The 13391-nt window shown below is 46.0% G+C and overlaps 1 protein-coding gene across 2 annotated transcripts in view; it reads left to right on the top strand.

Annotated features, from left to right (window-relative positions):
- NCAPH (non-SMC condensin I complex subunit H) overlaps positions 1-13391 on the top strand; it is a 34251-nt gene that overhangs the window by 7628 nt on the left and 13232 nt on the right. For both annotated transcript variants that reach the window (XM_043604059.1, XM_043604058.1), the window contains exons 7-10: positions 6247-6436; positions 8044-8135; positions 8847-9052; positions 12985-13133. In XM_043604059.1, the coding sequence (XP_043459994.1) occupies positions 6247-6436; positions 8044-8135; positions 8847-9052; positions 12985-13133 (637 nt within the window). The remainder of the gene's footprint in view (positions 1-6246; positions 6437-8043; positions 8136-8846; positions 9053-12984; positions 13134-13391) is intronic.

Here is a 13391-nt window from a genome sequence, read left to right as displayed (position 1 = left end):
CCCAAAATGATACAGCTAGTAAGCAAGCTGGGATTTGAAACTAAGTGGCCTCGCTCCAGAGTCCTTGCTGTAAACAGCCTTACGATCTGGCAAATCCTAAGGAATCTGCTTATAGGCAGCCAGAGGCTTCATTTATCTTTAGCATAGTTAATTTAAAGCAAAGGTGTTGGTACAAGCTTTTTAAAAATTTTGCTATTAAAAACAGTATCTCAGTGAACATTCTTGTACATATTTGTGCTCTTCTGAGGATGTATCTCTAAGAAAATTCTGAGTCATAGAATTTCCATTGGGTTGTACCAATCTACTATGCCACCAACAGTGGACTAGATTACATTCTCCTACCTCCATGACATTTGTAAATGGCAGTTAAGGTCAAGAGACTGGAATTGATCACCAGAATGAGCATATGTAGAAAGAGGACTGAGCCCTGGGATACCCCAATCTTAATTCAAAGAGCCAAAGAAGAAACATTCAGTAGGTAGGAGGAAGACCAGGAGGGTGTGGCGCCCAAATGAGAAAGTGTCAGGGAGGAGGGAGTGATCAGCTCTCCCAAAGTGGCAACCTGGGGCCACTGGTATTCTTGGAGAAGGAAGGGCCTATGGAGCTGAAACTCAGACCAAGGAAGGGGTGCTGCTTGGCTCAGCGTCCCTGAATTTGGAAGAGGGGCTTATGGGACCCAGGACCCAGACCTCTGAGGAAGGCATTCTGGTTGGTGCTGGTGTCTGTGAGGGGCACACAGTGAGGCTGGTTCTGTGAGTGTGAGTAAAAGTACAAATTGAACTCAGCTGGTGCATCTGGGGTGAAGAAGTCCTGCTGGGTGACAGCAACAGGAAGCCTACAGAAAGAAGCAAGTCCCTTCTGTAGCCTTGCAAGCTCCCTCTAGTGTCCCCTACTGGTGGAGCCGAACAGGGAGCTGCTGGCAAAGCCCAAATGTGGTCCTAGAGCTAGCATCACAGAGCGGACAATACAAAGTTGGTTTGGGTCTGAGAAGCAATACCTTAATAACTGGCAGAGAGGTAAAGTGTCACAATATCTACTTCCAAAAAGGTTCGGTGGGGGTGGCAAGGAGAGAAAGCAGATATGCAAAATGTTACCCAATGGGGAATCTACATAAAAGTTACACAGAGGTTCTTATTACTATTTCAACATTCTTGTAGGCTTGAAATTTTTCTTAATAATTGGGGGCAAACAAATGGCAAGAGAGGAATGAAGACACTATAGGCTGTTCTTTTGAAGAGTTTTGCTGTAATTTGGAACAGAGTAATGGGTGGCAAGTGGAGAAGAAAGTAAGGTCTAGAGGGTTTTCTTGGTTTTTGCTTTTTTTAATGGGAGAATTAACAGCATGTTTACTTGTTGATGGGAACAGTCTAGTGGAGAATGGAGGAGACTTGCTCAAGTAGAGTCTTTGAGCTCGTGAGAAGGGAAGGGAATGGACAGTGTCGACAGAATTTGGCTAAGGAGCACCCATGGCTGGTGAGAGATGGCATGCAAGTGTGCACGTGTGGGAGCGTTCCAGGTAGTCCCTTCTGGTTGTGTCCCACCAGCACCTCCCCCCCCCCCCCCCCCCCCCCCATTGAAAATAGGAAGCCAGACCATCAACTGACTGTGTGGAAGAGGAAAGGTAAAGGTTTGAGGAGAGAAAAAGGTAGGAGGGTGGGTGAGCGAGTGGACCGGGGAAGTAGAGTTTGCTTGCCAGACAATACTCATGGTTGACTTGAAGGCCGTGGCAGATGAATATAAAGTAAGTTCAGTCAACGTGACTTTGTGTGTTTCTCCGACAGTGGTTAGCTGTGTGGGTGCGAGCGTGAAGCGGGCAGAAAGCTGGATTTAATACAGGATTGTGTTCAGCTGAACCAATGTGACACAGCTAGAAAGGAGCACTGGAGTGAAGATCATGTGTGAGGGGGTGGTTACGATCGGTGTTTATGGAACTTTGATGGGGAGAAGAGGGACAGCATAAAGCCGTATGATCAGTGGTTGTAGGGCCTGATGGGTCAAAGACTTCTTGGTGTTAGAGACAAGAAGGTGGTGGCTGGAAAGATGTGAGGTGACTCAGGGGCACTTAGAGTTGAGCAACAGAGAGGCTGCAGTCATGGTTAGGATTCAATTCAGAGAAGAAGAAAGGGAGTAAAAGACAGGAGGTGTGGGGTTCATGCTGGGATCTCTGGAAGTCCTGGGATTTTCAGGATGAAGCTCAAGACCATTGAAGGAGAGGATATCAAGGAACTGAGAGGCCAGAGTGCTGGATGGATGCATGCATAGATGGGTATTGAAACCACCAAAAACTATGACAGCAGTAAAATTGGAGAATAGTAATGAGCCAAGAGTGCATATTAAGATCTCCCAAGAATTGGGTAGACCTGGGGATTAGAAGGCGATTAAAAAACATATGGGCAGAGGGTGGTGAGGTCTGACCTTATATTATGTTCAAAGCTGAGGGTTTTAGGACTTGGGAAGGAGAGTAATCTGGAAGCAGCGATGAGGAACAAGGAACTTCACCTATCCCACATCTAGGCCAGCGGTCAGTTGGAGAACTGCGGAAGAGGAAGCAGCCGCACTGGTGAGCCTGCAGGGAAGCAGTGTCCTTGGGCAGACAGCAGGTTGCATTAGAGCAGTGCCCCTCGGCGTTTTGTCATTCTCTTCCTCCTCCAGAGCCTTTTTAGATATTGTCTTCCTACCCCCTGCCCTGAAATGCATTATAAAGGAATAAGATTTTGTCAGGTAAGTTTGAGGCTTAGAACCACAAGTTATTATAACTTCTCAGATTTTTTTTTCACCCTCTCCCAGAACCAGTTTTCACTTCCTTTAGAATGATATCACCCCCATTGAAAATGAATGAGTTACAGCTGGTAGGTGAAGAAAGAAGTGGGGAATGTAGGGAATTTCGGTGATGACTGACCGAGTCTAGAGGGCCCTGGCAGAAATTATCAATTGTTAAGAGAGGGGGGTGGGGCCCAAAAAGGGGATGTCAGAGCTGCATAGGGTTTAGAGCCTGGGAAATGTAGAATCCTGGGAGGTCCTGGGTCTTTTATACGTAACTAATAAATAAACTAAATAGAGGGTAATAATGAAATTAGTCCTGGTGGCCTCATGGCAGATGGTAGTGGTAGAGGCTGAGCATGCGGGGGGCTAGGAGAGAGGAGCCTTGCCAGTCTTATTCTGAGTGGTGGGGCAGTTCTTCTCTGGACTTGCCTGGAGGCTCTAGCCTGTGCTAGTGTGAGGACTGTGTGTGAATTGGCAGGATGGGGCCTGAGGAAGGTGGATCCACTGAGGCCAAGGCCAAAGAGGGAGGGGGAAAAACAAGGGTGGCGGGTGCTTTGGGGAGAGAGAGTTGTATTTATCGATGTGTCAGCATTGACCTTGGGTAGTGCCAGATTTCTAGGCAGGTGATGTAAAGTTCAGATCCTAGTTCCACTGTCTTAGCTGTGTGGTTTGGGAAAAGACTCTGAATCTCACTTTGTTAAATTGTAAGAACAGGTGACATTAGTCCCGTCCACATATGGGTTTTGTGGTAGTGAATCTGTTCCTAGCAAACTGCTTTTTATCCATAGTAATACGTTGCATACATCTGAAGAGAAGCCATATAATTCTTTCCCACCTTCCTGTCCCCTCCCCAGTGCTCCATTTTTCCCCTTCTTACATCCAACTTCAGCTCTTACAGAAAATTCTGTTTCCAATCATCTTTTTTCTGACCAGGTAGACCCAGTTCCAGGGAGCCCGAGGAAGCTTGCACTAACTACCCTTTCCCGTTGTTCTAAAGAGAGAATGAGAGAGCAAGCAGTGCTGCTCCCTCTAAGCCTGTGGTGGTCAGCTACATCTAGGCCAAGTGAAATCATTCGTCTTTTGTTGTTGGGTTTTTTTTTTTTTTTTAAGTTTATTTATTTTGAGGGTGGGGACAGGCAAAGAGAGGAGAGAGAAAGAATGTGAAGCTGGTTCTGTGCTGAGAGGAGAGAGCCCAATGCGGGGCTCGAACTCACAAACTGTGGGATTATGACCCAGGCTGAGTTGGATGACTAACCGACTGAGCCACTCAGGAGCCCCATCATTAGTCTTGAAGAAACACCAAGTACCCCATCCTAGAAAGTATTTTTTTTTGCTCTGTAATCTGCCGTAATGGCCCAAAGCCCAATTTGGAAGATAAACAAGAGGGAGAGATTGTCACAAACCTAAAATTTGAAGTTTCAGCGGTTTCTTGAACCCACATTCTCTTGGAGATGGCATGGAGATGAGAAAGCAAATGTTCTGTGGGTGTGTCTAGACCAGTTGAGAACTCTTATTTGTGTATGAGCTGATCTGTTTTGGACACAGCTCTCTGTGTGCAAAATGTTTGCTGTCATGAGACATTCCAACCTGATTATGCTCCAGTTCTTTAAACCAGGAGAGCACAAATAGATACAATGAAAGGAAGTTCAAGGCACATAGTATAGGAAATCAGAGTGGGTGGAGGTCAGAATTGATGGAAGAGGTGAAATTTGAAACTGGGCCTTAAAGGAAAGGTAGGTATTTTCAGATGGAGATTGCCAGGAAGGTGATTCTAGGCAGCTAGGCAGCTGTGTGGTTTATAAGTTTGTCTAGAGCCAAACTAGAGTTTGTCTAGTATTTACTCACACAGCTGAAACCACCTAGGCTTTACCATGCAGTTTGTTGTCTACCAAGGTCTCTTTTTACTCTCTCTTTTCCTTGCTGTGGACCCTTGTTTCAAAAGGTTGATCTACCCAAGGTACCTGGCTATCTCAGCCTTTAGAGCATGTGACTCTTGATCTTGGGGCTGTGAGTTTCAGCCCCATGGTGGATGTAGGGATTACTTAAAAAATAAATAAATACATAAAAGACAAAAGCTTTATCTACCCAAACTATGCAGTTAGCAATAATTCATGTTCCCCTCAAATTACTCAAAGATGTTAGTCAAGACCATTGTTCCTACACTAGCATGATGTAATTCTAGACAAAAGTGAGGAAAACTAGTGTTTTTCAGTTTTATTTTAGCATTTACAGTTTCTGCATTGACTCTTTGAAATGCTGAGTTTCATTAACTACCCACACAGGACCTCAAAGGGTGTGGGGCTCCAGGTGGGAAGCCAATGGTCTGGGTAGCATCTTAGGAAGGGAGTGGGAATAGCAACACTAGTATTTTTGGAATGGGAAATGAGAAAGACCAGAGGCAAGGGTTAACTTAGGCGTGGGTTGTATTGGTGGCAATAGGGGTGAAGAAGGAAGGGATAGATGGTAGAGATGTGCGGGGAGGAAAACTTGCCAGGCTGTGTGACTGGGTGAGCGGTAGGGAGACAGGAAGACTGTGGAGGTGATATATGTGATACTCGGGCTAGGAGGATGGTGAGACAGGTTTATTGGGAAGGTGAGAGGAGAGTCTTGGTTCTGGTGGGGCCAGGCTAAGAGCTAAGGGGGCCAGGAAAGAGCCAGAGAGTCACATCTGTCATCCCACCTGAGGCCTCTTCTCTCCGTAGTAGCTACATCCTGAGACATAAAACCTGTGAATCCAGTACCCAACCTGTTTCCTGTCGCAGGGCCACCTGTACAATCAGGTGACTTCTAACCTCTTGCCACACGTGCGTGTGCCTTGCTCTGTCCTTGTTCTCGTGCTCTGTGCCCTGTTCTGCCTTTGGGACTGGTGTCATGTGGCCGTGCCACTCCTACTCCTTATCCCAACCTTGGGAGCCTTCCTTACAGCCTCTTCCATGTTTTACCCATCCATCTAGTCCTGCTGACTCTGCCTGTCTTTCCCCTCAATCTCTTAGTGTGTTCCTTCAAATCTGTGAAAATATTTCTGTTCAGAGTAATAATGGGATCTTGTGAACAGATCCCTCATACAGGTTTTCTTTTTTCCAACGTTTTTTTATTTATTTTTGGGACAGAGAGAGACAGAGCATGAACGGGGGAGGGGCAGAGAGAGAGGGAGACACAGAATCGGAAACAGGCTCCAGGCTCTGAGCCATCAGCCCAGAGCCTGATGCGGGGCTCAAACTCCCGGACCGGGAGATCGTGACCTGGCTGAAGTCGGACGCTTAACCAACTGCGCCACCCAGGCGCCCCAGGCTTCCTTTTCAATTGGTATCTGCTAGGATGAGATTCTACCTATCAGAAAGCCCTCGACCTGTTTGGATCATGTGCAGAGATACTTCAGTCCAGCATATGCAGTTGTGTATAAGCAGGGTCCAGTGAATGAGATTTTATATTTGCTTTGGCTGCATTCCATAATTCTTCGGTTCCCTCTGTTTTTACGTTCAGATCGATCCCATGTTTCAGAAGACAGCAGCCTCATTCGATGAGTGCAGCACAGCGGGGGTATTTCTCTCGACCCTCCACTGCCATGACTACAGAAGTGAGCTGCTGTTTCCTTCCGATGTCCAGACTCTCTCCACTGAAGAACCCCTGGAGTTGCCAGATTTAGGTTGGGTAGAAATGACAGATTTAAAGGGTGAGTACACATAGTGCATCTCACCAGAGCATTTCAGTCATCAGAAAAGTTTCCGTACAGCCCTGGACTATAATAAGCCTGTCATTATGTTGCTTGGCTAAATTACCAGAAGGTGCCTCTGGAATGCCAAATTGGGCATCCTTTTGGGAGAAACTAACTTCTCTTCCTCTCTGCAGCATGGAGTCTAAGAGTAGTAAGTAGCTGATGCCCACCTGGTCTATATGTGTCACATCCCTCGTGTGCCCCTGTCAGCAGCCAGCTTGCACAGTCACGTTTTAGAGCCCTGGGCTAAGCCTGGCCTGTCACAGTTTGGACTTGGGAAAGGAGCTTTAAAATAGGCTTTTGGTGAGCCAGGGAGGCCTTGTTCTTTTGTTACCAATTTAGGGGGTCCTGAGGAGAAGAGGGCATTGTGAATTATTTTCAGACTCCACTGTGGTGGTCTGAGAATGGATCTGTCCTTTTGTTAACTCCTAATACTGGCTTGGAAAGGGTTTTATCCCCCCTCCCATCCTACCGTCCATACCTCTCTGAATCTTCTGAGAAATTGTGACAGCTGTGAGTGGGGGGATGGCAGGTGCGGGAATGTAGTAGCTACACTTGTGTGCAGTCTTTTTTTATGTGTTGCATGAAATTGGTCCCACACAGATGTTACGGTGCCCATTTTCATCCTTTCTATTCTTGTATAAAGTTTTTTTTTCTTATTTTTGTTTTTTGCTTTGAGAGAGAGAGAGTGCACACGTGCACATGTGTGAGCAGGGGAGGGGCAGAGGGAGAGAAACTTAAGCAGGCTGCGCGCCCAGCATGGAGCCTGATGCAGGGCTTGATCTCATGAACTGTGAGATCATGACCTGAGCCAAAATCAAGAGTCAGACACTTAACCGACTGAGCCACCCAGGCACCCCGATTCTCATCTAAAGTTTTCTAAGTACAGCTGTTTTGTGCTCATGATCTATTTCCAAGTTTATGCTCCCAACTGGGACTTTAATCTTGTGAGGTAACTAGTTTAGTTTGGGACCAAAATAAGTAGCATTGCATGATTGGTTATGCAGTTAGTACACTTTTTTGTTTTTTTTTTTTTTTGAGAGAGAGAGAGAGTGAGCACAAGCAGGGGAGGGGCAGAGCGAGTGAGGGAGACAGAAGATCGGAAGTGGACTCTGTGCTGACAGCAAAGAGCCCAACGTAGAGCTCAAACTCCCGAGCTGCAAGGTCATGGCCTGTGCTGAAGTTGGACACTCAACTGACTGAGCCACCCAGTTGGTACACTTTTCAGGAAGGGTTTTTGATTTCCCAGCTATAGCATAGGGGCACAGAGTCCATTTCAGAGTCAAATGTCTGTGCTTCAGGTTTCTGCCCTAATGTTTCAGTAATTCTTGGAATGCCAATGTGGAGCCTGCTTCCAGTGTGGGTATGTCTTTGGAGCACCACCCTCTCCCTGGACAGAAGTCTGTGACCTGGAGCTTGGCCTCCAGCCAGCCTCTGCCACAGAACAAGAGGCAACTGAGCCTCCCATCTCCATCGTGCTGCTCTGGTCGTTCTGAGCAGGGAGGAGTGTGCTCCATCCACATTCTTTGCCATCGTCCCTCTTTGCCATCTTCTGTTCTCTCCAGCGCCCTTGCAACAGTGTGTGGAAGATTGCCAGATCTGCCCTTCCCTGGCCGGGTTCCAGTTCACTAAATGGGACAGCGAGGCACATAATGAGGTGAGTTCAACTTTTAGACTTCTAAGGGCTCTGGGCATTTGTCCAACTGCTCATGGTTTCAGTGAGATGGCCCAAGACAAGTCCTGCCCAGTGAGAACCAAAACTGTGGCATCATTTTTATTTGGCCAAGAGTATAGAAAATATTTCCCTTGGCACTTCTGTAAGGACTAAAACCTGGGGCTAGGAATGGAGGGTGAGGCAGCCCTGTCATTCCTGGGTGTGCATTTTTTTAATTAGCTTTACCCTCTAACATGGTTAATTCCAGTCCTCTGGTCTCAGGCTGCTGTCAGGCTCAAGGAATTTCCTGCTCTTCAGGGTTGAGTCCCTTGGCACAGAGTTTCCTGAGAAATTGTCATGTGTAGAGCTTTCCTCTGTATATTTTTAGTATGGCCCCCTTTAGCCTACATACTACCACTTCCAGAATAAATGGTCTCCATGGAAAACAGTTTTCTCTAAACATGTAGTTAATGGATACAGATTCCTGTTTCATGTTTTACAAAATGTGCCTGATGACAATACAGCTTCATCCTGTGCTGCACAATATAAACTTCCTCAGCGCTTTACTATCGTGAGAACGTTGGCTCCGGGGAGGTGGGAGGAGAGGCTAGAAACTCGAATTTTGGGATGAGAAAGGATTCTGTTCCTCCATCGGTGGCTGGGGTGGCCGTGGGAACGGGGAGTACTAGAGAACCCTCTCTTTGTCCTCTCCAGTCCGTGTCTGCCCTGGTAGACAAGTTCAAGAAAAACGAACAGGTGTTTGACATCAACGCCGAGGTAGAGGAGGATGACTGCGGGGATTTTCCTGAAGGGCCCATGGAGGACGACTTTGATGCGAACGACGAGCCTGAGCACAGCATGGCTGGGGACAACGCTGAGTTCAGGAGCTGGAAGGAACCCTGCCACACTCATAGCTGCCCGTAAGGCTCTCAGGGCCACAGATGTTCCCAGCGGAGTTTTCCATTTGTTCTTTCCCTGCTGAGACAGTCGAATTTTATCTCTGAGACTGGCTAGGCTGGCGTGCTGGCCATGTAGTCCACACAGGCTGAGCCGTTCTGACTCACGGAATCACACCTGCCTGTGAATTTGGCTCAGCAACTTAGTGGTTATAAAACTGACACTGTGGGAGTTTGTAAGGATAGAACTAAAATATGTAAAGTGCTGGAAAAAAGTACCCGGGATACAGGAGCTACTTCATTGGTGGCTCTTGTTACATGTTTTGGTAGCACAGAGTGTGCTTGCTTTCTACACATGATGCATAGTCTGGCTTTTGGCTACATCACTGCATGTCAGTTATAGACACAAACAGGCTTATGTGCTGCTTACAGAAACAGTGGCCCCTGCCTCTTCAGGGTCAAGCAAAGAAGGGGGGCTGGGCAGTGTTCAGTTACCAGATAGGCAGACCAGGGATAAGCAAAGCAGGGGAAACTAAATAAGCAAATAAAACTGAGCATATTGGGCAGGAGGAATTAGCCTGTAGTAATTTAAATTTTTTATTACTCTAGTAGGCATAGAAGAAAATCAGAGCTTTCTGGGCCTTTTTATACGTACTGAAGAGATTAGTATTGTTTTAATTTTGAATATGGTTTGGAAGCATCATAATCACGTAGTACCAAGGGCCTCTAAAGGTCATGAATAGGCTTGGGTGTGGGAGATTCCATAAGACTACAAACGAACAGTCCCTGTGCCTACAGCAGTTTTGTGTGCCTGTGACTGGGGACAGCTAAGCTGGTTTGCTATGGGGTAAAACAACTTAGAAGTTGTTCTGTATAATTTGTCTGCTTATGTGGGAAATGATTTGATTGATAATGTCTCTTCAAATCGGAGTAGATAGTGATGGGCTAAACATTTAGCACCTCAAGGCAAAACTACCATCTAAGACCTTTGGCACCGTCCTTTCTTCTCCTGATTTGTACTATTATTATACTTGCAGTCTTGTCCCCGTTCCCATCCTATCTTCTACAAAGTGAGAAATGGTAGGCAGGTTGGTGGGATTAGCTCTTTTAATATCATTTTCAAATGTCAGAGAACAACTGTTACTTTTCCTGGCGTCTGAGGAATTGATGGTAACAAAGGGCTTTAGTTACTTCCATTTTGGTATTTTGAATAAACGTCTCCATTTCTCTCCAGTTTCAAACAGAATGAAATCGTAGAGTCCATCCTACTGAGTGCATTAGGGCCAGGGGGCTTAGGTTCTAGCCTAAGGTTTTGTCCGTCTTGAAATCCCTATCCTTGGCCTGGTGCTGTTCTTTCCCGAGAGCTCAGTCAATATTTAAACTGCACAGACTTGACTCTGTCATTGATAGATGTGAGATGTGGGGCAGAGGCAAGTGGCATCACCTTTTAGGGTCTTGTGTTCTCATCCATAAAATGAAGGGTTTTGACTAGATAATAATAACGTCTGAGCTCATGAGTGCTATATTTTTCTGGCTTTGTGCCAGACCCATGCCAGGTGCCTTACCTGCATTACCTCACATAATTTACGTAGTGCAGAAAATGTCATTTCTTAATAATTTTTTTTTTCAACGTTTTTATTTATTTTTGGGACAGAGAGAGACAGAGCATGAACGGGGGAGGGGCAGAGAGAGAGGGAGACACAGAATTGGAAACAGGATCCAGGCTCTGAGCCATCAGCCCAGAGCCTGACGCGGGGCTCGAACTCACGGACCGCGAGATCGTGACCTGGCTGAAGTCAGACGCTTAACCGACTGCGCCACCCAGGCGCCCCAAGAAAATGTCATTTCTTAAGCCTTACAACAACCTTATCATTAAGTCCTGTTATCCCCACTTCACAGATGGGGGAACAGGCTCAGAGAAGTTAAATACTGGGATGGAGCTGGGTATCACTCAGCACCTTTGGCCAATTCTGGCTGCATGTAATGAACTTTGGATAGTAGGCTCCACCCCAGAGCATTTCACTGAGAGTCCCTGAAGCCAGGCTCTTCGTCACGTTTCCCAAACTTTTCCTGGGTGATTGTGCTGTGCACCCGTGATGACGACACTGTACTGGACTAAAAGGTCTTTAAGGGCTACTCTAGCTCAAGGTGGGTTATGGCAGTGCTGAATTATAAATTCCAGTGTTCTGTAGGATGCCCCATGTTATTGGTCCCTGGATGGCAACACTTGGACAACTGTGCACATCATCTGTTAATGAGGCCGGGCCTGACAGAAGTGTTGTATGTCCAGCAGCATCTTGGGCGCATTCCCTCTTCCTGCGGCAGTGGGCCACGTGTGCTCTAGCCAATCTCTCTGTGTACAGGTGCTTGCTGTGGTTACAGACCTAGTCTATAGTCCGGGGCCCACCACAGCCCGCTCCACGCATGTAAGAATGAAGCATTTTGCTAAGTGCCGGGTGATGCGCTAGAAACCAACTGGGAGGAGACCTTTACCCTGCGGGTTAAAGTGCGATGTGCTGAACTGGTGTTGAATTGAAGGAGGAGCCCTGTGGTGGGGGAGCAGGTAAAGGAAGTAGTAGTTCCCCCAGAGGGGATTAGAGAAGTTTGATGGGGGTGGGGGGTAGGCCTTGAAAACTGGATAGACCATGAAGTAGGTTGGTTGTTGAGTCAGGGACTTAGGACCAGTAGGGTGCCTGCCACATAGTATTGTGTATCGTAAGATAAAATGGCTAGAGTTCAAGCCTCAAGGGCCTTAGCCCTGCCCTGGCCCACAGATTCTCAGGAGATGGGGGCCAAGCTCTTTATAGCTTTGCCTATAAGTTCCCAATAAATTCCCAGCATGACTGCCAAAACAGAACAGTATCTGTGAGAATTGAGCAGAGATTCTACTGAAGGCATCGTCTTTCTCCCTCCGGAGCTCACAGTGTAGTACAGTTGTTATCAGTAACATGGGCATTCTACAGACTGGAAATGTGAATTTTTTTGAGCATATTCTTATTTTTAAAATTAAGTTTTAATTGCACAATAATTATACAAATCCAGTTTCCTAGTTTTTAAATAAATATTCTGTAGATACAGGTGAAGTCCCCTGTTAAAACTTTTTAACCTTATTCCATAAGGTTTGATGTAAAGAGGATTTGTGTATATGGATCGCACAGTATGGATGAAAAACCCCTTGGTGCCTGAAGTTTCCTTGTCACCTTTACCTTTAGAGGGCAGTATAGCAGCGCTAACATACTTTCTGATGTGTCAGGGGCCTTTAGGAGAAAGCTACCTCGCACATTCTAATACCTTGTAGAAAGGTTGAAAAATCAACCCAAAACTGCCATGCTGGACTGGCCAGTTAGACTTCACACACAGCAAAGAATAAAGCTAAAATGGCTTAACGGATTACAAGTGCCCCTCCCCCACCCCGATCATTTGGGGGACAAATTAGAATAACATCTTTTCACTTTTGGTAGACATTACACTAGTGTTATTGGAGCCCTCACTTTTGGAAGGATGGTGAAGAAAGAATGAGAGATTATCATCTTGTGTGGTGGGAAATCTTCCATATGGAAAGATCTTGAAGCTGATTCAGAGAATTGTGTCCAACTCCCAGCTCTGGCATTTTATTAACTGTGCAGTCCAACTTTCTCTCTGCCACTTTTCTTGTCTCTCAAGTGGGTAAACTTGCATTTTATGAAGCACTTTAAAACCTCCTTGTATAGCTATGATCATATTGTTATAAAATTAAGAGAAGCAAAAGCACTTTGACTAAGTAAAAACTAAAGGATTTTTAACGATGAAGTATTTATATTGAACTAACTCTTAGAAATCCTGCCCATCTGTGAAAACTGAGTAGGTAGTCTTCAGTTGCCTCACATGCTGCTTTACGTGTAAATGCATGATTGTGTTATATATATTGACATGTACATGGTTGTACATGTAAAAATGTGATTTCATGTGTGTTACAGGGAAGAAATGATTCCCCTTGGGGATGGAGACATTAGGACCATGTGCCCCCTTCTGTCCATGAAACCTGGAGAATATTCCTATTTTAGTCCCCGTACCATGTCGATGTGGGCTGGCCCGGATCACTGGCGCTTTAGACCCCGACTCAAACGTATGTACTTCTAGATGGAACTTGAACACATAGTGTCAGTGACCATCCAGCTTATGTGGGAATGACCACAAGCTTACAAGGCAGGACTCTAGAACTCTGAAGGGCTTGCCAGCGTTATATGTTTTGCATTCTATCTTTGAATGGAAGGGATTCATCAGCATATTTTTTATTGTGTTTTGTTAGCAAGACCACAAATTACCAGTTGATGAAATAGGTATGTGGTTTGCCTTTCCTAATGCCATTATGTTGTTCAGATAA

The sequence above is a fragment of the Prionailurus bengalensis genome, chromosome A3, assembly GCF_016509475.1.
Source record: "Prionailurus bengalensis isolate Pbe53 chromosome A3, Fcat_Pben_1.1_paternal_pri, whole genome shotgun sequence".
Lineage (NCBI taxonomy): Eukaryota > Metazoa > Chordata > Mammalia > Carnivora > Felidae > Prionailurus > Prionailurus bengalensis.
This window is presented reverse-complemented; position numbering and strand designations above follow the sequence as displayed.